General features: G+C 32.1%; 1 protein-coding gene across 1 annotated transcript in view; it reads right to left on the bottom strand.

Moving 5' to 3' along the window:
* Positions 1-27,688, bottom strand: part of LOC148278150 (trissin receptor-like) — a 184,201-nt gene that overhangs the window by 93,154 nt on the left and 63,359 nt on the right. The window contains exons 2-4 of the mRNA XM_088231831.1: positions 26,247-26,634; positions 15,843-15,987; positions 13,380-13,539 (exon numbers count right to left, since the gene is read on the bottom strand). Coding sequence (XP_088087957.1) covers positions 13,380-13,539; positions 15,843-15,987; positions 26,247-26,445 — 504 coding nt within the window. The 5' untranslated portion in view covers positions 26,446-26,634. The remainder of the gene's footprint in view (positions 1-13,379; positions 13,540-15,842; positions 15,988-26,246; positions 26,635-27,688) is intronic.

The following is a 27,688-nucleotide window of genomic DNA, read 5'->3' as shown; positions in this document are numbered from 1 at the left end:
ATATTTTTTCTTTGAATTCATGGAAATTTTGATAAAGCTTTTATAAAGTCTTAAAGTTTTATCAGATTGAGTTTAATATTTAAGCATTTCCAAAATTATAAGGCTTGTATTCTCACGATATTTATTAAGCCTTTATTATGATCGCATTATTCCAGCCGCTGTCTCAAAGTTGAATGTAATTAATTATCTTTCCTAATTTCCATAATAAAAAAAACATTTCTCTAAATAAAATGAATAAAGTAATACGTCATCATCATAATTTCCTTATAGGCTCCTCATTTTGAATATATTATTGCGTTGGTACTTGTTGGATTGAGTGGCTTGGGGCTGGATGTACCGTCAGTTGATTAAAGTCTGTCCATCCTAGATCCTATTCTGTGATTTCCCAACTTTTAATACCTAAATGTGTATTGATCACTAAAATTCCTATAGAAGTGGGTTGCAATGGTAACCATTATTCATATCCATGGCAACAAAAAATAAAATCTGGTTTTTTCATCGTTGTTCTGCCTAAATTTTTATAATAAACTGCACGCTATGTGAATTGTTTCACCATCATCGAGAGACATTCTTCCCCGGATGTAATTTAACTGCCCAAATGCAAGAGACGTTTGTAAAAGTTTTGTGTTCAGAGCAAAGTTTTGTGTTCAGACAATCCCAAGCACTACCCGGAAGAAAAAACTCGGCAATTTTCGCATCTGAATTCCTGTTCTTGATCCCCTTTCCTGACTTCTTAAAGGTAGTATTTTTGTCTAGTGTAGTTAGATTGGTTGCTGACTGTTTTATAAATATTGCATCTACCATCTCCGCCCGCCGCAATTTTTTTTTTCCGACAAAAATTCACACAGATCAACATTTTCTCAAATAATTCCGACAAATTACAAATCGTCACCTAAGGTACTAAAGTTGTAACGTATTAGTCAATTTTTGTAATCATAAGAAGATAAGATAATCAGTACTACGCTTCAGGTACTAATTCAAGCTAACGCTGAGTGATAAACCACCGATAATGTTTTACTTCGATCTTGTTGGAAAACAAGCCCAGAGTCTCAGAATATGTAGGAAAACGCTTTAACTACTTAATAGACTGAATAACTTAGTAAATAAATTAACCACGAGATTTTCACTCCATTTCGTTTTTCAGGATTTTTACTTTGGGGGTAGATACCGAGTCAAGAATACTCGTACAGGGTACTGGTTCTATTTTACGATAAGAAATAAATTGTCCATATCCCGTGGAGAAGGACTATACAAGCAAACAAAACTTAACAAAGGTTGAAATATGCACAACAGCCAAAATGTTTAAAAAATAATAAAATAAGGTGATTTGAATGTCTAGAAGATAAAATCATTATTTTAGATTTTTTTTTTCTAAGTAAAATAATTATATTTATTATCATTTAAATTCATTCCTCTTAACGCTTTGGGAACGTAATAATTATTTTGTAACTCGTTCATATTATTGTTTTATTCATCAGTATGTTGACAAAAAGTGTTGTATGGCTGTGAAAAATTTTGATTGGACTTGTACATTACTTTTATTATGTAAATTGCTTTCAAACCTTTTGTTTTTCAATCGAAAAAAATGTATCTGGGTGGATTGGGGAAAGTTATAATATCCTGATGAAGAATACAATTCTATGTGTGAAATAGAACCAGAACACTGGACGAATGCTTATGACTCGATAACTACTTTTACGTAAAAAATCCCGTTCCATAATGGAGGTCACGGGGTCGTGGGCTCATGGATCAAAGATCCGACGGTCGCAACCCACTCTACCACAAATTTTCATTTTCTAAAAGTGAGTGAAAATGGCCACCAAAATTGAAATATAAATTATATATTGTAAATCATAAAAACGCAAGGATTTTTTAAATTCAACAATGTTTGAGTAAGTCCAAATGCTTGCAGACTGGCTGGATTTCCACCCTAAGCAGTTATTCATATTAAAAATTATTTGATTTATTTGAATTAATTTGATTAAATGTCTTGACCTTTATATTCCCTTCAAAAAATGTAATAAATTTTAAGATTTCTATTATTTATTATTATAACTAACGATCGTAGCCAATTTGTACAAAATAAGAGTCAATTTGTACAAAACAAAGATAAAAATAATTTTTAAACAACATAGTTAATTCTCATGGTTAAGCTTAATAAAAGTAATGTATAGAAAATAAGGCTTTATATAAAAACAGTGAAACAAAGAAGAAAAGTAGTGAATTCAACACCCAAAAAAATGGACTTTAATATGAGTGTATTATACAAACAGAGTGAATGTCTGGTTTATCGGTTATTGTTGCAAAGTCAGTAGTATCCACTTCCTATGTACAACCAAATGTGCATGAACCAATCTAGGTATCAAGTATGACCACTTATACATATATGCTTACACGGCCATGAGGAATAATGGCAATATCAGACATAATCTCTCCATATAATTTGCCAAACTCATAGTAAAAGGGGCAACCAAAGCTGTAGACTTTATTTCGATTCAGATCGTGGTTTATAAAATGACTTTTTCAGAGAGAAACTCGTTAATTGATTGAATAACATGACTTTTTAGTGTCAGCAAAACCGATAGGAAGACTTACAGTCTTAAAAACGGTTGTTCTTAGGAATGCGAAATATTTTACGGTGCCTGGATTGGATGGTGTTTTTTACAAAATATCCTATTCCATTGATTCATATTTATAAGTTCATTCATCCTCATCATTCCCTTTCCGCACGAAATGGTGCATAGTGCACTGCATTGGTACAACTTGATCATTTTTGTTGATCAGTCTTACGGTTCAGGTACTAGTCCAGAGACTTTGAAATATTCCAGTGTGAAAACATCCTTTAAAAAAAAAATCATACCAATTATGTCGGGAATCGTACGCGAGACTTCTTGCATGGTAAGCAAACGCGTTGACCATTACACTACTAGGCCAACAAGTATATTACACATGATAAAGGTTTCAGATCTTTTACATCCCAAGTCAGGTTCACGTCCCGCAGTTCAGACATAAGCTGCCGACGAACAGTCAGCAGTGGACGTCCAGGATGTCAAAAACCCGATGCCTTGTAAAGTAGCCAAGCGAGGTTAAGGCTCCCAGGAGGCATGCGCAGTATATGGCCCAGCCAACCTTGTCGCCTCCGCGTAATGGCAGTTGTCACCGGAGTTTGCTGCGTCCGTTCTCTTAATATTTCTTTCCGAACAAAATCGAACCACCGCACACTCAAGATTTTTTTAAGATACCTATTCTTAGTAAGGTGCCACGATTCACATCCGTAGAGGAGAATATGTTGTTTTATGCAAGAGTGATATTAGCGGCATTTGTTTCTCACTGAGTAAATATATTATCTCCAGCCATCCTTCGAACTGCTGAATGTGGCGCCTGCTACTCCTAGCTGCACTCCTAGCCATTTTTTGTAACATTTTAGGTGGAATGCGCACGGATTGATGACTGGATCAGGCTAAATATATATAAATATAATTTTATTCATGGTGTTTTTATTTGTGAGTTTTATGTGTTTTTATTATGTTTATACGTATTTGTTATAAAGATTTAATTATATTGAATAAGGATTATGCAAAATTATATGAAATTTTTCCCTCGGCACGGAACATCCCATTAATTATCATTAATGTAAAAAAGTCATCACTCGACAACTTTGATGACTTGGTTTGACAGAGTCAGAGAATTTTGAGCATCAAAGCATAAAACATGGGTTTTTGAAATGTTGATTTCTAAATCAATGAATGTGAAGTACCTTTTTAGTTTATCTACAGTGACCTGAAGAGCCCCGACTGAGTCGTCAATTTTAAACGCATTATCGGCATACTCTTCGATCCATCGGATGATGTTCATAAGGATTATAAAAATAAACGTTACAAGAAAGCAACCTTGGCGAACTCCAGCGGTAACCTTAAACCAATCTGTGATAACATCGTAAGTTCTGATTCAGTGTTCGCTACTTGAGTGAACGGCTTTAATTAGTAAAATTTGTTTTATAGGTATCCCATATGTTTCTAGTATTTTCCAGATTGTAGGTCTATGCGGAGTAAAAAACGTTTTTTGTAATCTACGAAGCTCATAGCGCGCGAACTATTTAGTTCTGGGTTCACTCTTTATACTAGCATAATGGGTTCTCAAACTCTTTGTAGTATTACAGATGTAAGTACTTTTCCTGGTACACTAAGAAGCATAATACCACGATAGTTATAACAGTTTAATGGATCACCCTTTTTAAAATTTTGTATTAAAAAAAAAACCATCAACCCAGTTAAATTATCTGCAGAAACACAATGAGTTTAGAGTGATAAGAGTGCAAATGACACATCTCATGATTACCTAGAAAAAAAAATGTACATTTTATCTTCCATTATCCATAAGGACCATTAGTAAGTACTCACAATATAACATTGGTATTAAGAAATGGATAGTGGAGGTGGGTTGCGCACGGATCGATGAGTGGATAAAACCAAATAGGTAAAAAAATGTGAAGGTACTGTTTTTGAAATTTGGTCTATGGGTTATGTAAATTGGTTTTGTTTTTTATTATTATTTTAGTTTATTTTGCTTATTATGTTAATGATAATTAGGTTGATTTGATTAATAACGTTTTTATTTTATTATTATGTTAACTTTGTTAAATAACTAATTTAAGGCATGTTTTACTTATTGCAAAATGTTTTTCTCAACACGGGACACCGCAGTGACGTTACATTGTTCTGTGTAAAAAAAGGAATACAAACATTGTAAAAGTATAAATAAATAAACAATAACAGCCGTGAAAATCTTTAAAAAACTGGCAGTTTTTTTGTCACAATTTTTTAAATTCAAAGTTTAATTTAGATATTCAATAGGTAGAATAGTATTAGGGATATAAATAATCAAACTAAAGTACCATGTTTACTTTTTAAATTTCTCCGAAGCCCAAAAGATATATTTCTACAAGATCAATCTTTTTTTACATTTTATTGAAAAAACTACATAAAAAAACGAATAAAAATGAAGCATTCAAATCGAGAATATTTTCCTGATACACATATCTTAAATGATGATCAAGTTATATTATCCTGAAAAAATGTTCATTTTTTTTATGATTTTATCAAATGAGATCTCTTGTATTTCTTTAAATCCGTAAACGATGAAGTTTTATTCTAGCCAGCTCTTGCTTTATCCTTAAAATCGTTTATTATGCGCTAAGTTGTGGAAAAGCCGACCAAATTGCGTAGATTAAAGATATAAGCTTTAGAGCAAAAGCTTTAAAAATGTCATTGACAAAATAATGAATCATAACTTTGCTTTGTACTTGACTACTTATTTTGGTACGTGTATTACAGAAAGCAAAGGACAATGTTTTTAATATTTGGTTGAACAGCAAACTAAAACCCGTTCTTTATTGGATTAGATAATTTTTAAATTTCAGATTTATGTATTTATATATTTATTTTTTATGCATCGCAACAGACCAGGAGGCTCAATTGTTGTGGTAAAATATTGCACAGATCACCCAAGTTTGAGAAAAAATATGGATAGGCTTGTATTCTTACCGGTAATCGAAGTGTTAACAAGTAAAAAAATAAAATACAATATACATAATATACATAACCCCCGATCTATTGAATTTGATTTTATTCTATGTACCACCTAGGTTAAACAGAACATCTAAAATGTTTTATTGTCAAAATTCTCGAACGGTAGCACAATATAACTTACCTATTGTTAGATTACAGAATACCGGGAATGAATAGGCATCATATTTTGATATATTTAGTTTATCTCTGCCTAACTTAAAAAAATAAAACGACCAACATATTTTTATCAAAAAGAGTAAATCATCTTCAGGAGATTGGGTTGGGTTGGTTAACAATAGTTATAATTTAATTGATTTATGTATTTTGTTATTGTATAGTTTCTTTAAAATATATATGTATTTCAAGTAATTTATAATGTATACAGTACGAGTATATTAATATTTCATACTCGATTTTTTTAAATTTTTATTTTTAAGCACTTTTTATACCACATATATGTAAATGGCAGAAATGCCGTATATAAATAAATAAATAAATAATAGGTAAAACACAGCAATTAAAAAATTAAGGAAAATTACATGGCAAAGAAATAAATTTTAACACTAAAAATAGTATATCAAAAAATTCCCCAAAGGCATGGCCTGTTTGTAGGTATACAAGAAATGTTTATGAATTTTTGCTTCTTTAATAAATGGACAGGTATAATATTTTTGCCTTATATAAGAAAGAGAAAAGAAAATATTCTGTAAAAGATTATAAGGTACTTAAGGTTTGTTTACAAGAAGTTGCTTGAATCCGACAAGAAATGTTTCCATACTTTTTTTCAATATTTTCTTACAAAACTTTGAACTGTTAAGATTTTTGGTTTATTTCTTTCACATAAATAAAAGATGAAGATCGTTAAAAAAACCTCTCCTTATTATTGAAATATGCTTTAGGGGAGTTATTTTTTTAAATTGCGTCATCTTTGTAAATTTAATCATAAACGGAACTCATTTAAACAAATGGGAAAATTCGTTTGGATGGTTTGGCACGTAGTGATAGCTGTCGTTTTGTGTTGGATGTTTTCTTTTAACTGCACCAGAGAACTCGGTTCATTGACGTAAATTATCGATTTTAAATATCCCCAAGAAAAAGTTCATAAATGCCAAATCAGTACTGCATGGAAGTCAATTTATATCACCTCTCCTGGCGATCAATATGAAAGGGAAAAATTCTCAAACCCGTGGCAGGAAACGTGTTGAAACTATATGACGTTGCCTCTTTTTGCTGAAACAATGTTCTGTAATCAAAACCAGATAAGTTTTGTAGTTTATGCTGTCGCAATACGCTTATCGGAAATTATTTTTGTTTAGTTAAGTCATGTCATAATAAAACGAAGTTGTCTATTAATTTTATATTCTCTCTGAGTATCGCAAAAGCGTCCAATTTTTATTTTAGCAAACGCAATCAATTGGCCGGGAATTCCCCTTTGATCGCGTCCCCCGTATTACTTCTCCCCCCGTTTTCCTCATCATATCGCACATCATTCCGCACGCAGCTACCCCCGACCAGAACTTGGATTATGATGGGAAGATAAAAAACGTCATACCTTCACCATGACGGTAAAGTTTAGATATATTCTCTCTAGCGATTACGAAGATACACTAACGACTCCCGACCTTTAAGTTTCGGGTAGGTACATCGATATGAAACAAGGGGAAGCGTAGTCCACTGTACACATATCTACGCACTAAAATGACGTAGCTTCAGTATGACATCACAGTTGAAGAAAAAATTCTCCCGACCGATTACGAAGATATACTACCGATCTTCCTAGAACCCCTCGATACGTATATAAACGCATTAAAAGTGAAAAAAAATGAACCTTAGAGCGAATTTTTATTTAATTACAATTAATTTACTTTTTAATCTTTCTGAGTTTGGCTCTTTTTTAAAAAAAAAATTGTTATTATATTTTTCCATCTGTTTTACTATCTTTCTGAGCGTACGTATTGAGACGCTAAAGGAGCAGGCTTTTTAATTAATCGGTAAATAAATACGGACGATTGTTAAGGATACCGTACCGTATTGGTAATTCAAAAAGTAAGTCAAAAGTCGTGTAAAAATCATGTTCATGCGAGCATTTTTTGCTTAAATTGGGATTAACTGGAGTTAATAATCGCTTTGAAGTGAATACTTTTCACCACAGAAGCCTATTTAAAATATAAATGATAATTATTTGAAATGTCAATGAAGTAAGGACCGCGGAATAAATTTTCGGGGTAATTAATTGGTTCTATTTGATCACATGACGTTGAGATGACAAGTCAGTAGAACGTACCGAGGTAGATTTAGTGATACGCGTCTGTTGCCAGTCCGTATATTGCTTTTTTCAATACTTCTGTCGATCAGTGATAACCTGGCTTGCATGCACTAATGTGCCGATTGTGTCGTATTGTAAACTCGAGACAAGATCTGGACTTTTTTTGTGTAAGTCTTTAAATAGATTTTAAAAATCACTAAGATAGACCGGTTTTTGTCTTGAGGTAGTATTTTTTTTTGTCCTAGCTTTAATTTTATTCAGTTGAATTTTATCGTTGTTAGAATGGACTGCATAAGTCCGTCAAATAAATAAATAAATAACGACTACATACATTCATAAAGTAAAAACAGTGCATATTAATATCTGAACTGAGTAATAACATTCATCCTAGTATGTCAATTATTTTATTTTAACACATAACGCCCACTCAGTGAAAATGATGATATAAATTCATAAAGTAAAACAACTCGAGTTAATACCAAAATTGTGTGGTTACTCTTGTGGTTAAAACTATATCATAAATAGAACCTCACACACCGTAACGATAAATTCAGTTCGTATTGTATTCCACACATCAGATCATTTCCTTTAAAGTGTTTCTTAATTCTCATGGGAAAATCAACGCAACTGATTTAAGTTCAGTTTAAACAAATACTATCAAACTCTTAATAGTACGACTATGCCGTCCGACATTTTTCTCAGTAACTAATATACCGATCTCTAATGCAATCTCACAAACTATGATGTACTATTTGATACAAAAATAACATTTTGACATTGTTGAGTGATTTTATCTAAGTATTTTATCTAAATATTTTATCTAAATTGTGTATAAAATCGGTGTTTAAAGTAACTATTCGTTTACTACAGTTTACAGTAATTATAATTAACCAGTATGAACAACCACTTTATTTACATGGTAAAATTAAGTTTTCTTTATGAAAAGCAGAATACGCATACAATTTTTTCTTATAAACATGTTCAATTATAGGTTACCGATGAAGACACTTTAAATGTTAACACAAATATACTCATTTTCGTACACAAATATCGGTAAAACATTTCAGTTTGTAAGTGTAAAATTCTTGATGGAAAATCATTGTAATTTATTATATATATAAAAGACGAGAGATACTTTAATCCACAAATTTGGAATATCCAGTGACCAGTTTTATTGCTTTTGCGACATCTTCGAGACTGGTATCCTTACAGTCGTTTCAGGGTTGCTGTGTTCGCGTTATCTAAAACATTTAAGTTTGTAAGTGAAAATTATTTATGGAAATTCTTGACAAATATCGATTGCTCTTTATAGATATTCAAAGATAGCTCTGTTAACTTCCCATTGTAATCGAGGCCGAGTAGTAGACATAACCTATTTGACAGCGCATAAATGAAACGATGGGTGATCAAAAAAATATATTCTTATTTGATCGATGAACCTATGCATCATTTGCCCCGCCGCGAGTTATTGATCACAACCCTCTTTTCCCACCAACTGGTTCGTAAACTGGCATTCACTTCTAAGGGCAGTAACATTATTATCCGGAGGAATCAAAGCAATTACCTTGATGAATATATAATGCCCACAGTAATTTTGAATCTAGCCAGTCATGTCAGTCAGTTGAGTTCATCAAAGTATTCATGATTTTAAAACTATCGAACTTGTATAACACTGTCAAAGTTCTCAAAGATAACTTTTTGTAATAATGCATCGAATAAAAATATTATTTATAAAATGGTCGGCAAATAATGAGAAACTTCAGCCCTACGGGAAATTGGATACAAAAAATGTTTTCTTACGCGGGGTAATAATTAGAGCATTAAATTGTAAAACAAAGTTTCTTGAAAATATACGGAAAAAATAATAAAAAATATTTTGATAAAAACGGACTACTTTGAATGACGTCGCTAGTTCATGTGAATCAACCTATGATCTGAGAGCTATGGAAGATTTCCGGTCTGTTTGTCGCTTCTAAGCCAATGGGAAGAACTGAATGAGAATAAGCGGAAATGAACCTCTGACGTTACACGTTATTTCAGAAAAACAAAACCTAAAAAAATTGTAGCGCTGATAATACGATATACAAACGTTGAAAAAAAAAATTTTTGACTTAGTTTAATAGTCTATTAACATTAAAATAAATAAAAAAACTACTCAACTTCCTCATTCCATTTGTACAAACTACTTAACCTTACACGTATTTTACTGGTCCATATAGTATTTTTAAGAATAGACTTTTATTCAACCCCTTGCGAGCGGAGTTAACCTGTGACGCGTGTATCAAAACTATTTACAATGTTTATTGTAAATCACGCTAATTTTTCATTTGTGTTATATACCAAATAAACTTAATTGTACCTTACCAATGTCTGTAACCATGTTTTCATCATAATATAAAATCAATAAACCTGGATGTTAAAATGCCGCCTTTTTCATTTGTTGTGTGGTACGAAGATTTGTTTTTTTTAGCTGTCTATATTACAGTTAAAAAACAAAATCGGACACCCATTGCAACTACCTTAAGATCCATAGGGTACCTGCTTGATTTGCATCGATCCGACTGCAAGCCAAAGAGGTGTTATACGGAGGTAGTTAAAATATAATTTAGGGTCCCGTCGAATAATAATTCTTTACAAGGTACCAAAAAATTGTCTGAACTGTTTTACAGTGAACCAATGAAATAGAAACTTTCCTTAAGGACACTTGTCTATACTTTATTGTTATGTTTAGCCGTTCTCGAAGTATGTGAATGTCCACTTCTATTTTTTTGTTTTATTGAAACTCGTTTTAAATTAATAAGATATATTTGATTGGCTGATTGTCTGATAATTTTCTTCACATAATGTATACAAAACATGTATTTTTATGTACGTTATGTATTTCATTAAAACTGGAAATTCGATATTTAAAAAAAAATTAATGCACGATAAAAATTCACAAAAACCTGTTATTTAAAATCAAATTAACAAAAATAAATATTTTGCTCGGTTAACATATAATAATTTTAAATATTAAATATTAACATGTAGTGTTTCTTCAAGCTGTCTTAACATTTCGTTTTTTCTCTCTGATTTTTTAAAGAAGAAGAAAATGTGTATAATTCTCTAACGTCACTGAAACCAACAAATTCTGCTAAAATAATTAAAACAATAAGAAAATTAAAACAATAAGGAAATTAAAAATAGTTACTCTGCAGGAACTGATAATTTGAGTTTACCACTATTTAAAAGATAAAGTCAATACATTACAACACCCTTAACTCATATGGTCAACCTTAGTCTTAGCACTGGTATCTTTCCTTATCACTGCAAATTAGCGATCATCAAACCTATATATAAATCTGGTAATAATTTGGATATTTCAAATTACCGACCAATAACCAAATTTAACAAAATTTCTATTAATTTTTTTTTACTTTTAACAAAATTTCAAAGGTTATAGAGAAAATTGATAAAAATAGACTTACTACCTACCTGAAGTCAAAAAGTATCCTGCCAAAACAGTTATATTGTTTAGAGAAAAACTTAGTACGGAAGATGTAGTTGTGGAACTGACACAACAAATTGCAAGTAAACTTGACGCAAAACTAAAATGTCAAGCAGTTTTTTTAGATTTGGCAAAAGCCTTCGATACAGTGTTCCACAAACTACTAGTTCACAAATTACGTGAAATCGAAATAGCTGGATAATCATTATCATGATTTACAAATTATCTAAGTAAAAGGACTCAAAGTGTATGTATAAATGGTGTCCGTAGTAAACAAATGTTTTTAAATTTCGGTGTCCTTCAAGGAAGTGTTTAAGGTCCGTTATTGTTTAACACTTATATTAATAAATTGCTACTGATTGGAGGTAAAACAATAACTTTCGCTGATGACACGGTACTAATATTCGACTCCGAATTGTGGAAAAAAGCAAAAAAAAAATGTGAAAAAGGTATCCGACGCGTAAAATATTGGTAAGACAATAATTTACTTACCTTAAATATTAAAAAAAACCAAATCTATCTGCTTGAGTAAAAACAAAAAAAACCGAACCTGAAAAATTTTCACTCATGATCCATTCATGCATACCTATTACTTTGTGCAAATATGAAAATTTAGAACAAGTAAATTCAATAAAATACTTAGGGGTCATAATAGATTCTAAACTTACCTGGAATGATAACATTATAGAAATATCTAAGCAAATACGGAAATCAGCAAACATTTATAAAAGCCTTAGAAATATTTTGAATGCTCAACTTATGAGACAAATTTGCTTTGCTTTTAGCCAAAACAAACTATCATATTGCAATTTAGCTTAGGGAGATTGCTCTCGTTCAATCCTTAAATCAGTGAAAATAGCACAAAAACCTTTGGTAAAAAGCAGTACAATGTAATTGCTCCAAAAATATTTAAAGATTTATTGCCAAATATAAAAGACTCGAAATGTAAAACAAATTTTAAATATAACAATAGCTGCACATATGTGTAGCAAGAGATTTTTTTGAAAAATATATGTAAATCAAAAAACGTAGTACTTTATATAATTAGTACACATATTATTCATATTTTTATGTATTTCATTGCTTTATATTTGTTTTTTATTATATATTATACTATATTATTTATGTTTAAGTAACATGTATTCTTGGCACATATATATACTTTATATTTGTATAATAACGATTTTTAATTTCTTACATTTGATTAGCTAGGCATTTACAATTAAGTATTTTTAGTTTTTCTTTTTTATTTTATTGATTTATTAGTATCGGACGACTTATGCTCTAAAGATAAAAAACGTTCATCTTAGAACAGGCTGAGCCATGTAAGATGGAGAGTATCATAAACAGAGAACACTCCGTTTTAATTTTACGTTAATCAGTTTTATATAGATTCTCTGTTATTAAGTATGTAAACTTATTTTTTGCAATAAATTTATAAATAAATAAATACACTCAAACCGTCAAGATAAAGAATTTAAACTTATACAATGGTCATTAAATAAATAAAAATGTCTGTAAGACCTTTATGAAGTATAGCAGGGTAAATTTTTAATAAAGATTCAAGTATTGCGGATGTTTCGAAACCGATGAGTCCGGTAAAAGGTTATTCAAAACTTCAGGATTTCTGGATTATTTGTCTTTTATTTCTAAATAAAATATTTCAACCGGAAATTTAAAACGCTTGTCTTATTATCGGGTTTGATTTGATTTTAGTGACAAAATAACAATGTGATATTATTTTTGGTTTGAGTATATATATTTACATATCTCTGTAGTGATATAAATAATAACAATGTGATTTTTATCGTTTACTGCTTTGTGTTCAAATGCAATCAGGCGTCTTGGCCTGTTGTGTAAAAAATATTACATTCAGTAAATATTCAATGGTTTTTCTTTTAAAAGTAACAAATAACGTGATCACTTATTTAATTCATATAGAGAATTTGTTAACTGCCAACGCAAAAGTAATTGGAAGAATATTAATTGTGAGGAAGCAGTTTGAATAAATATTAATCGTGAAGTCGCAGAAAATAATGTTTATGAAATAAGTACTCACTCGTAATCTCGTAGGTGTAAGAATTTGCTTGCACGTGATTGGATGGATGATCGCAAAATATCTTTCTGTGCATATTACTACGAGGATGAATATAGATGCTGTGTAGCTCAGGGAATGTGTAAACTGGTACATTTTACACATAAAATCGTCAAATATCCAACTGAAAAAATAAACAAACATATTTTATTTATGAATATACAGATGATTTCTTAAACGATTAGCAAAAACCTTAATTTGTCAATTTTAAACTATTAAACCGTTTGCATATTCACGAATTTATTGTGGCTTTTAAGGCTGTGCCCGTGTTAAGCTATAACAGTTAGTAAAGAAAAAATACAGTTAATTGAAATAAATAATTACTTATGATTCAATAACAATAATGGATCAAAAGAAATAAGATTAAATACTTCAAAAATTCTGAAAAGTCCATAAATGAGTTAATTATAAGTAATAACAGGCCTGTAAAAATTATTTTCTTTTAAAGTTTCAAAAGGTTTGTCATGTAAAAACTGATTATAATGTAATAAAACTGCGGCAATAAGTCGGCGCGATTACATGTGCATTTATTTTGTTATTTACCGACTTATTTAGTCCGTTTAACAATGATAAATACATTTCTTAATAATATATACAGGTACAATTGAAATAAAATATAACATTATGCAAGAGGTCGCAAGTTTGACTCCCTATATGGATGTATTTATTTTAAAATATGTTTTTGCATGAGAAGAGCATGCGCTGCGCAGACCATGCACTGCGCGGTGTGCGCAGTACCCTATAAACTATAATGTGCGGAAACTGTATAAGTAATTTAAATAATGTAAAAGAACATGTTTATGAGTTTAAATTTTAATCAATTTAATAATTTTTTACAGTTATTTTAAGGATGACGGGGGCTTTTCCAAATAATACTGACAACAGTTGGTTTTATTACGACTTATTAAAATTGAACCAAATTCAAGTACAGTCAAACCTCAATATAAGATATAAGATACCTGTACATAAGAGAATCCTCTTGAAAAGAGATCTGGCTTAAGGTCCCGTCATTTTACTACCAAAAACCTCTGTAAAAGAGAGTGGGAAAAACAATGTAAAGCAGAGTTGTTCTACCTAAACTGACTTCTATACATATAAGAGAGAGCCGAAGCTGTGACCTATATGAAAAAGTGTTGGTTTGCAGATGTGGTCACAGCATCACTGCTTGTGTACGGCTGACAAGTTGACAATTTGTATGATGTATGTTCGTGTATACATTTATGTACCTCTTTACCTAATACATACAAGTGTCATGTAGTTTCTTTTTTTTTGTACCTCCTGTACATACATGTACATATTAGTACACACATAATAAGAATAGGAAGCCAGTTTATGTTGTAGACCTCTGTTAAAGAAAGCATGGATATAAGAGATACCTCTATATAAGAGAAAAATGTCCCGGTCTCTTGAGCTCTCTTATATCCAGGTTCGACTTTATTTTCTAACTTCTAGCTGAACTTATAGTCGACTTTATGGTCAAACCTGAATATAAAAGAGCCACGTCACTTACGTGAAATGACTAAAATTCCTGAGTTTGTTTTCCACGAGACAAATTAAACCTTGTTATTCTTGATGAGAATTAACAATCATATAGTTTTATTCATCTCGTTAAAACCACAAACTCATAATTTTTTTGATAAATTTTGATTTGTAAGGTTTTTAGAAAATATACTCATTCATGTAATTAACTAACAAGAAATGTACTTTTCCTAGAATCGTAATAGCAAGATTTGAAATTGGAAAAGGCAATTTTTTTTTAATTAAATTTACAAACGTCCCCGAAAAAAAGTAGAAATATATTTTGAATAGTTGGTTTTTTTTAAAAACAACATTTGAATTTAGATTGAAGTTGAGAAGAAATCTCTAAAAAACTGGTGTTTATTCAACCGAGATTAAAAAAGCTTATTGCGTCGTATTAACTTTTCATCTATTTCTTAGGTATAATACAAATAATAATTAAGCTGTTAAGAAATGAAAGCAAGTATATTTTTTAAATTGCTTTTTTTTGAAATTTTAACTTTTTTTAAATCTTGTTGTTTAATTGAACGAGACGAGAAAATACTAGATGACTTTTTTGAATCCTGACGTAATAAGTTGTTCAATGTTTGATGTTCCATATTATTCATTTTATTTGTATTTAGAAATGAATAACAATACAAAACAAAAAACAATTGTTTTTGTTGTTTAAAATATTTTGCAAAGTACAAAATTTTTAACTTTAAAACTATGTTCCAAAGTACAAAATTTTCAACTGTGAAACAAAGTTTTAAAATCATCGTTAATGTAATGCAATATTTTGAGTTCGTCTAAATGTTTTTAGACAAAAGACTGGATTTCACCCCCAGGGAGTCATGATTAACAAATTAAAACAGGGATGGAGAACATTCAGTAGTTTAATTAATAGTTTGTCTGCGGTAAATTACTTACCTCGGCATGAGATAGATGGACAAGTTTTGTATGACGCAGAAGACTCCAACGCAGAAATCAGCCAATGCGAGATTCGCAAGGAAAAAGTTTGTAATTGAACGCAGCCGCCGGGATAGGGTTACCACCAGAATGACGAGAAGGTTACCTAAAAAAATAAATAATTAACGTAAATACCTTAATGATTAAATTATTGTATAATAAATAAGACACTTTGTATATATTTATACATGACACAAGATGTTAATATTATTATGTACAACACAACTATTAGTTTCAGGTATTCTAAATTATCCGTCTTCAGGTGTAAATAGCAATTTAACCAATGTTATTATTCAGAATACTAATTAGGTACTGATATGGTTAAATGGAGGGATAAGGGCAAAAAGGGGTGGAGGGGGTAAAACAGGGTGGGTTTTTCTATTTATAGAAAATATTGAAGGCGGGGTTGTTGAATTTTGGAATAATATATTATCGGATTCAGTTATGACAGAATTTAAATTATTTATAAAAAGCGTTTTATATACACAAAGAAAATTGTTCATTTATTTTAACTATATTGCTTCTAATTTACTCGGTGTAAAATAACTATTTTGGATTGAATGAAATCATTAAATCCAATACCTACTACCTATTTCTATTTTTTTTTGAAAATTTGTAGCATGAATGCAAAACACTGAACAAATATTAGCGTATTATGCATTTTTATGTATCTACTTGTTTTTTGGTAAGAATTAAATAAAAAAATATATTTAACCCTTAACCCTTTAACCAGTGTGCAAATTACATTTGTTTTGACAATTTCACACATAGTAAATACGAAGTTATATTATTAAACATAAAAATGTACAAGATTAGTACTTAAAATTAAACCAAATGACATATTTTATTAAAACAGGTGTTTTCAAACAACACCTTTGGCCCGCTCAACTGGCCTGCAAACACTGGATTTTATAAATATTAAAAAAAATTATATTTGATTTCAATTTGTACACAGCACAAGGAAAAAGAAGTGGCTGAGAAAACTCACTCAATGTAACGTATACTTGATTAAATTTTTTCTACAGTTCCTTTATCTATTTATCGAAGCAAATCTCCTCTCACGAAGGAGGATGCTTATCATCCTGTTTTGTTTTTTCTGTTTAAAACGGAATCTCTTGACTCATACACTAAGGTTCCTATTGCTAATACAGCATCATGGAGGGGATGGAATTTCACTAAGGGTGATTTCCGCTCTCTCTACGGTATGCTTTTGAATTCTGATTGGGACTATATTGGTAATCTTATAGACGTGAATGATGCTGTTTAATATTTTTATGAAATTATGTATTCTTGTTTTGACAATTACTTTCCTAGGACACTCCCGGCTGTCAGTAATAGGAGATATTCAAAGTGGTTCTCTCGAAATATTATCAGCAATATCAGAGAAAACATTGGTTTCACAAAAAATGGATGTCTTCTTGTAATTTATATTGCTACACTCTATTCAGTGATCTTCGAACAATTGTAAAACAAAAGAAAATGGTAGTTTTTAAGATACATATTTCTGGTATTGGGTCTAATATATTGCAAAATCCTAATGAATTCTAGAAATATATTGACTCCAAGTGCCGAGATAGAGGAATTATTGACTCCATGACCTGGCGTGGTTAGGACGTTTGCAATGTAGATGTTGTGAAAACTTCGAATCAGTTAACAGTTCTTATTTAAATTAAAGCATTCACATAGGGAGTCAAAGTTTGTCTCAAGGCGCGCAGAATATTTTATTCGATATTTTTAGTAAAACAGATGTCTTGAAATCAATAAGTTCTTTAAAAAACGCCGAATCACTGGGTCCTAACTTTGTTCCTACATTTGTGTTAAAGAGTTGCAGCCATATTTTAAAGAAACCACTATCTGTAATATTTAATCTATCCTTAAAAACAGGCACTTATCTAGAGATATAGAAAACTTCAATGCAAAACATGCATTGAAAATTATAGACCTGTGGCAATTTTATCTACACCTGCAAAGGTATTTGAGCGGTTAATACACCATTCTATCAATCCCAAAATAGAGCCATTCATTGCAAATGAACATCATGGATTTCGTTTAGGGCGCTCAACCATCACAAATTTGATGATATTTACGATTTTTTTCACAAAATCACTTGACAAAGGTGCTCAGGTAGACTGCTCGTACGACTTCTCAAAAGCATTTGATAAAGTAGATCACCAGCTTTTGCTTCAGAAATTTCATAAGATTGGCTTCAGTGACATTCTTTTGAGATTTTTCTCATGCAATCTTATAGATCGAAAGCAGTATGTGTCATATGGACTCTAACAATCTGCACTTTTTCACACCTCCTCGGGAGTGCCCTAGGGATCTTATTTAGGACCAATGTTGTTCACAATATTTATAAATGACATTAGCAATAAAATAAAATTTTCCGAATTTTTAATTATTTACGGATGACTTGAAAATTTTCTGTGAAATACAAACTCCTTTGGACTGTTTGAAAGTTCAGTACAACATTCAAAATATTATACGATGGAGTAAATGAAACAAACTGATATTCAATGTCTCTATATGTTTTGTCATATCGTACACAAGAGCGTCCTAAACAATTTATTTCCGCTATACCATGGATGGAGTAAAGCTTAAACAAGCGTCGACGTCTAGGGATCTCGGGGTGTTGTTTGAGGTTAAGTTATTATTTAATCTACATAGAATATCATTATGTAGTAACTCCCTTAAAATGCTTGGATTTGTTCTTAGAAATGCCAAGATTTTTTAAAATATTCAGGTTTTGAAAACATTGTATAAATCCTTGGTAAGAAGTCGCTTGGAATTTAGTTTCATCATTTGGTCGCCAAATGAAACCACGTATTCTTTAATGATAGGGGGGTACAGAAAAAGTTTCTACGTTATCTGTATCTAAAGGAGTATGGATTTTACCCGTGGCTTTTCCCGACTGACTTCTTACTAGGAATGCTTGGCTACCAATCATTGTTGGGGAGAAGGAATATTCATTTGGGTGTTCACTTTTTTCAACTCATTGGTGGTCGCACACATAATTCTGATATTCTGAATGAATTCGGTCTATCTGTCCCTAATAATTATCTTCGGCAAAGGCAACACAGGTTGTTCTACCTACCACAATGCAGAACCAACCTTCCAATTGTTATTCCGGTAGGTAGAGCAATCGTGTTATTCAATCGTATCGCCTCAAATGCCAATATATTTCATGACAGTGGGATTACTCTTATGAGGACAATTTCCAAATTGTAATATGTGTGTCAATTTTACATTACAATTTACATTTTTTTTCTCTTTTCTATTTAATAAATCTGATATGTATATTTTGTAATGTGTTAAGAATTAATTGGATACTCTGTAATGCTTTCAATGTAACTAAACATAAATAAATGAAATTCAACAAAAATTTGGTATTTTACGAGGCCGACATGAAATAAAGCAACAAAATGCATTAGCAAATTTAGACGAATTACATTTGACACTCCGTTGTGATACCTTATACACCATATACGAAAATACAAAGATGATGATTTTTATAAGAATAAAAACGTCGTTATCAAAATAAATATGTCCTTATTCTGCGCGTGCTGCGAACGTATTATGATTTGTTGTAAAACTAAAACAATAATTTAAGAATTTATTGTTTTAATATGCTGAGAAGTTTAAGCGCGTTCAGCTTTATGAAACAGAAAATAATGTGACCCATAGACTAAAATTGAGATACTCCTGCTATTAAATAACAAAAACAATGCGGGGCGCAGGAGATAACCAGTCATTTCAAATTATTTATGCGGGTTTTTGCCATTGATCAGTAGCAAGTCTGAAAAGTGTTTAATTTTATCGTTTGGCGTCTTATACAATAAGTGTCGCAAAAGTTTTATTCGACACGAGAGAATAAATAAATTATTAAGGTATAACTAGAGTTGTCTCGTAGCATCGACAGTGGACGGTTGTGTGTTTTGTTATCAGCGCGTACAATTTTGTGTGAATAACAATATTTCTTCGGTGCATTGTACTGGATTAGTCAAGTTATAACTCGACATCGAGGGAGGAGCGTTTGACAAGTTTTCGATTTTTGATTATTATTTATTTTTATTTAATTTCTGTGACTGCGTTCTTTTTCGCATTTCGTTGTTTTAGGCTTAAGTATGGAGGATCCTGGGGATCCTCCTGATCTTGAGCATAGAAAAAGACCCAGGGCACCCAGTTCCCCTGATTTGCAACCATGCAAACTTCCTTTCCCTGCTCCCGACCTTTCCTCTCCATCATTTACCTATTCGGATAATGCTTCTGGCCCATTCTTGGTGTTCGTTCAATACCAAGAATCTTCAAAACCCCTTCATCCTATCACTTTTGGTAAACTTTTATATACCAACAAAATTAGTAACATTATATTAGGAGGTGTGAGAGTGGAAAACAAATTTAAAATTTCCTTGACATTTAAGACTGCCGTTGCAGCAAACAATTTTTTAACATCAAACTTTGTCGTTACTAACTCCCTGAAAGCCTATGTACCGTCATTTAAAGTAACCAAATTAGGAATTGTAAAAAGTGTGTCCACAGATCTTACAATTGAAGAAATTATTGAGTCAATCGAGGTCCCTTATGGATGTGGTAAGGTAATTAAGGCTCGACGTCTTAATTATAAAGATAAATCTTGTGAAACTGTGACATGGAAACCATCTCAGTCGATTGTTTTGACTTTCGAGGGGCAAACATTACCCAATAACGTTTATTTGTTTCATAATTCTTTAAAAGTGGAGCAATATATTTTTCCAACTATTTTATGTTTTCAATGTTGCCGCTTTGGCCACACGAAAACACAATGCTGATCGATCCCTAGGTGTTACAAATGTGGGGAATCTCACCTCGGAGAAGTATGCCAGACTGAAAACATTAAATGCGTAAATTGCAATGGCTCGCACAGTGCCTCTAGTTTTTCATGCCCAGAACTGACTCGACAAAAGAATATAAAGCATACAATGGCCGCTGGTAATGTGACGTACAAGGAAGCTTCCAATTTACATCCCACATATACCATTAGCTATGCGGAAAAAACTTCCAAAAATATTAAACGCGTTTCAACTCCCATCACAATGGTTTCGCCTCCTATAAAGTCTACTGCTGTAAATTCAAGACATGTTCAGGCATGGAATTCAAAGGAACATGAATCACTTCTCTCTTATCGGAATGGACAGGCGTCCAATCCTGCGGATGGCTGTGCTCTTCAAAATAATGCTTATTCCCAAAACAATTCATCGAATTCAACATCATCAGAACTTGTTCCATCAAATATTTCTAGTCTAATTGATTCTATTGCTAAACTTCTACTTACTTTGATATCAAATCCTAATTCATATCAACCGTCCAACGCTGCTTCATTTATTCCTATAATTAACTCTCTAATTCATAATATTAAAAATGGCGGTGAAGTGGATACTTAACTCAAAACAATTTACTATTTTACAATGGAACAGCAGAAGTGCTGTTTCAAACAAATCCGAAATTATATCATTACTTCAAGAACATAATGTTGACATAGCTGCAATTTCAGAAACATGGCTTCCACCAAATTTCACTTTTAATATCCCTGGCTATAAGACGGTTCGACACGATCGTCTTGATGGTAGAGGGGGAACAGCATTATTGATCAAATCAAAAATTCCGTTCACTCACATCACCATACCAACACACATAAATTACCAAGTTGTTGCAATAGATATATCGGGAATCTCTTTTGTTTCTATATATATCCCTCCAAAAATGCATTTTGATAGTTCGTACTTCGATTCTATTACTACAAAGCTCTCATCTTCGTTTATTCTTTTGGGGGATTTTAACGCCCATTCAATTTCATGGGGATGTAATTCTTCAGATTCTAGTGGTAGAGCTATCTTAGACTTTACGAATAGCCTTAACTTATGCATAATTAACGATGGGTCACCTACCCGTCTTGCCCCCCCCACACAGAATCAAAACGCAGTCGACCTATCTATTTGCACGTCGGACTTAGCGGGATTAATTAAATGGTCGGTTTTAGACGACTCACACTCAAGTGACCATTTTCCAATTATTCTTGCTTTCGAACGAACCTTACACTCAATTTATCTGAACCGGCAGCCAAGAGGTTACGATCTGAGACAGGTTGATTGGAAAGATTTTGAAACTGCCTTGGAAGCGGTTAGCTTTCCTTTTTTTGAACTCGAAGATACAAACTCAATGCTATCATTTATAACTAATGAAGTGTACTCAGTTGCAGATAAACTTATCCCCAAGAAAACGGCAAAACGTAAGCAAGTTAAGTGTCCCCCATGGTGGGATGATGAGTGTACTTCAATAGTTTCTGATAGGAAAAAAGCGATGCGTGAGTATAGGTATAACATGTCTTTGGGTAATTTTTTAGAACTGAAGAGACTTCAAGCATTAGCTAAAAGAACTCTTCAGCGCAAAAAACGTCAAGGTTGGCGTGAGTTTTGTTCCTCACTCTCACCAGAAACACCTGTTTCTCAAATTTGGAGTGCTGTACGTCGATTCAAAGGGTGCTTATCATCATTGTCTAGCTCTTCTACTGATTGGATTGAAGATTTTGTAAATAAACTAGCTCCCCCGTACGTTCCTCAAGAATGTGAAGTATTTTCGGAAGCACAAAAAGTTGTGTCACCAAGTTGGCTTTCTCAGAGATTTACTCTGGAAGAAATGTCTTTAGCTATCAGTCATGCACGAGACTCTACTCCTGGTATAGATCTTATTTCTTATCAAATGATAAGACACTTCCCACATTCCTTTCGCGTTGAACTTCTCAAATTATATAATAATGTTCTCGATTCTTCTGTGGTCCCAATAAAATGGAGACAACAACTTATTATTCCAATTTTGAAACCTGGTAAGTGTTCATCAAAAGGCTCTTCATATCGCCCTATTGCGTTATCTTGTTGTATGCTGAAAATTCTAGAATACATGATAAAGGCTCGAGTAGAATGGCATGTTGAAACTGAACGCCTCCTTCCCTACACTCAGTTCGGCTTCAGGAAAGCAAAGTCTTGTCTAGATAACATTGCTTTACTATACGTGGATATACAATCTGCAAAGACATCACAAATGTGCACTATTGCGTGTTTTGTAGACATAGCAAGTGCATATGACAACGTTAACCTCCCTTTTCTGGAAAGAAAGCTTTGTACGTCAGGTATTCCAAAAAAATTATCACGTATAATATTCAATATGCTTTCCCAGAGAGAGCTAGTAGTTGAAACCCCTACTGGTAAGATTATGCGTACTGTTTATAAGGGCCTACCACAAGGCTCAGTTCTTAGCCCTTTGCTGTTTAACATATATACTATAGACCTACATAGTTCCCTCCCAAGTATGAGTAAAATTTTACAATATGCTGACGATTTTGTTATTTATCTCCACCATAAAAACATAACGCAGGGTGCGATCGAAATGGAGACAATAATGAATTATCTAGAGTTGTGGCTGAGCAGTAATTATTTAGAAGTTGCTCCCTCAAAAAGTCAATTAGTAATATTTTCCAATAAACATAAAATACCGGATATATGCATCAAACTTCAGGAAATACCGATCCCAATTAAGCAGTCAGTGAAATTCTTGGGTATGACTATCCATAGGAAATTATCATGGAATATACACATAGAAGAGGTTGTCGCAAAGTGCGAGAGGAACCTTAACATTCTTCGAGCCGTGTCTCGAGTGTGGTGGGGGGCTCACCCGTCGACCTTAAAAATGTTGTATAAAGCATTGATTCGTAGTCATCTCGATTATGGCAGTTATTTTTTTGACCCTTTGCCAAAATATCAATTGAAAAAATTAGACCAAATTCAGTCAAAGAGTTTACGTTTAATTTTAGGAGCGATGAGTTCCTCACCTATTGTATCTCTACAGGTAGAAACTGGTGAAATGCCATTGTTGCTGCGCAGGAAATATCTTGCAATAAAATTTGTTTTGAAACGAATTGAATTTGAGGATCATCCTTTGATAAAATCCTTGTCAATTCTAACTCAAAAGATGACAAATGAAACAAACGCTCGCAGATCTATTCCTTTATTGTGTTCGTCCATGCAGTATATTCAGTCAGTATTTACAATTTACCCCAGGGACAACTTGCCAATATTTTCTACTCCATTTAAAGCACTAATATTTTCCTCTCAAATAGAAGAACATATAAGTATTGATAAATCATTTTCTCGATTGAATCACCAAGGTAATAACCAAACATTCTTGGCGAATATAGAAGAAAAATGGCCTGGTTCCACATTTATATTTACTGATGGATCTAAAACAGCCCAAGGTTGTGGTGCGGCATTTTATATTCCAACTTTTCAATTAAGTAGACTTTTCATACTGCCTTCCGATTCCTCAGTTTTTACTGCCGAGTGCATTGCACTAAAAGAGGCTTTAATGGAAGTGATACACCTTGAGATTCCTATGTCAATAATATTTACTGATTCCCTAAGTCTGATCAAAAAGTTGAAATCTGGAATTTATGGTAGTAATGATGGACTAATTTGTGAAATGAAATATCTTATATTTTTTGCGTTCGAGAGAAATTTCAAGGTGACCTTATGTTGGATTCCTTCGCATATCGGAATTTCTGGAAATGAAAGAGTTGATCACCTAGCCAAGGAAGCATGCCTTCATGGAAGCATCCCGCACTCCTTTAGTCGTCCTACTGACGATTGTTTACCAACTATAATTAATAAAATCAGAGCTGAGTGGACAATTTTCTGGCAGAATTCCTCGACTGGGTTGTTTTATAAGAGTATTCAATGCTCCATCCCCGTTACACCATGGTTTGAAATCGAAAAGCAATCAAAATTGAACATCTCTTTAATATCAAGAATGAGAATAGGACATTGTCTCGTTGCCTCGCATTTATCGAGAATAGGTGTCTTTACTTCGGCAATGTGTCTTTGTGAAAATGACGATGAGACATTAGATCATCTGTTTTTTGACTGTCCCCTCTTCGAAAGAAGTGAATTCCTTCAAAATATATGTGAAGAATATAATACGTTCCCTCTTAACGTAAAATTTTTACTAGCCCAGAATGATTTGGATACTTATTTACTTCTGACTAAATTCCTAAGGACAAATAATAAAAATATTTGAATTTGTTAAATATTATTTGCATAATTTAATTAATAAGTCTAATTGAATGTCCCTCTTTACTTTTGGCCCGAAATTTCATTTTATGTTTACGTTTACTTTATACAGTAATAATATTTTATTGTCACAACTCTTTCATACTGATTTTAACTACCTCACATTATATTATATTTTTTCGTGGGTATGGGTTTTTTTTTTGTCGTTCACTGAAGCGTATATTCTTTAAATTTCTTTTTCTTGTTTCTAAGAGCCAAAATCACTCGCAAACGAGTGGAGGCGTATAAAAAAAAAAAAAAAAAAAAAAAAAAAAAAAAAAAAAAAAAAAAGGTATAACTATACTAATGCCTTCTATATATACTGACATTTAAATTTTTAGGGGTTTTTTCATTCAATTTGGGCCAAGTTGTGCTCATGTAAAAAAACTTATTGTTACAATAGAATTTGATAGTTCGATCTGACAAATTCGATTTCTTTATTGTTTATTAAATAAACGAGTGTTCCACAGGCTTCCCAAGCATCGCCAAGCGCAAGCCTGTGGATCGGTATTGCGGACGCTTGCGAGCGCTTGCTGGGGTTTGGGACGGTGGCGGTGCGGTATCGGCATTTTGTTCACTGATCAAAGGAATCCATAGATTGATGATATAAATATATTGAAGGCTTAAACCAATGAACGCTCGACGTTTGACTGGCGTACGCTTGTTTAGTTTTTCGACAAGCGGTTTATAGTAAGCGCATAGACGTGCTTGCATAATTTGAATGAGAAATTGCTCCAGTATAATACTCTTCAGTACTTTTTTTTTTATTCTAGTGGAAAATTAATCGAAATTAATCCTTAATAAGGTCATCATAATAATTATTTCCATATATGCAGCTAATGATGCATTTCAAAGCTGTATTAGTCATTTGTTATATAAAAAGCACACAACAATTGTAAAGAGGTAAAATATTCCAGTGAAAAAACATATTTTTATAAGAATGTTTCATGTCGTCCAAGAAATCCAGCATGGGATCTTTTGGTAGTTAGCCAAATACGCTACCCACTACACCATAAGTATTTTGTCGGAGACTAAAACGATCATTAAACACATCATTCTACGTGAAAGCGCTGTATACTAGATAGACAAGCAAACAAATCAAAGGCTGATAAATGTTTTTTTTTAACTTTTACAACACTTTTTGAAACTAGTCGATCTTTGAAATTGTTTTGGATATAACGGCTCAGCTAAAAAAGCAATTTACTTGTTTTAATATTTAATATGTACTTACCAAAGAAACAGCAGCAGAATACAAGTGAATAAAGGGTAATAAATATGGCTCTGACGTCCGTCCTATCGAAGATGTAGTCCTTGGGTAACTCGGCAGAATGATTGTTATCAATTAAAGACTCATTCCAGAAGTCCTCTCCCAGTGCAACTAGCTCGGGCACAAGTCGAGCATGGAGTGGGCTGCTTTCATTAGAATGCATTGTCTTGGAGCTTATATCCGTTTCTTGCGAATTATTATCTTCATTTGTCGCCTCGCCCACTCGAAGATTAATATTTAAGTCGTTAAATTTTCACAGTTAAGTTTTACGCTATTATGTAGGTCAGAGATGCATGATTTTTCTCATGCTATATTTGAAATGTACTGATTATTCTCATTTGTTTGGTTTCCACTTTAGAAAAATACAACACTTTTATTATATTCACTCACCACACGAAAAATATTGTTTTCAAACCCTTTTATTGAAGAACGAATAAAAATGCGTAATTGATAGTAATTATAGCAACAAGGGAAAATATTTATTTTTTTTAAATACCGATGAATTCCAGTAAGTTTAAGGGCAAAACAAATCAGCGGTAAACGAGATTAAGAAAATCACAAAATGTAATAGTTTTTTTGTTTTATTTTGTAAAGTTTATTATACGTATTTTTATTACACTGGCAGAATGCATTATTTAGTCAACAGTCTTTATATTACAAATATTTTTAAATATAGGTGTAAGATGTTGATTTTTAATTTTATGCTATGCTTAGAATAAAAATTACCCTTTCAAAGCTTCGAAAAAAAAAGAAAATTGTGAGAGGTATTTTTCTCAAACTCGAAAGTTTTAAAAGAAAACTAAAAATCTTATTTTTGAAAATAATCAAGTTAATACAAAGCAATATGCCACTAAAATAAGCGAAACGTTTATTTTCATAGCAAAGCAAATGTTCTGAATTAACTTAGAGAAATAATCTATTGCCCCGTAGAACCTACGAAAATTCTCATGCTCACACTCACTTTAAAATTGGTTGCTTTTAATGACATCTTAACCGCAAAATTTATTTTCTAGACCGCGCAATCTACGAGCAAGGGAATTGATGGGCATCATTAGTCCCAGTATTTACATAGAATAAAGGCTCTTCGTATTAGATAAACATAGTTGTGTCATTTGTATCAAGTCAGGGGAGTCTAGTTTTTCTGTGGTTAAGTGTGTACTTTCCACTCCAACGCGTACAAAGATGTTTATTTATTCATATAAAGATACAAACATATCGTACATATTACAATAAAAAACGTATCCTTAACTCTATGAGGTCAAGAGCCCCGTGTTGAGTTGGGATACTGCAAAATAGAAAGTGGAAGCAAGCATATAATTAAAAAATACTACAAATAAAAATTATCACATAAAAATAATTTTCAATAAACATCTCAGAACAAAATGCGTTTGTTAAAATTAAAGCTT

The sequence above is a fragment of the Micrasema longulum genome, unplaced genomic scaffold, assembly GCF_059751315.1.
Source record: "Micrasema longulum isolate JH-2025_06_02 unplaced genomic scaffold, ASM5975131v1 h1tg000926l, whole genome shotgun sequence".
Taxonomy (NCBI): Eukaryota; Metazoa; Arthropoda; class Insecta; order Trichoptera; family Brachycentridae; genus Micrasema; species Micrasema longulum.
The sequence above is the reverse complement of the archived record's forward strand: the minus strand, read 5'-3'. Positions and strand labels throughout refer to the sequence as shown.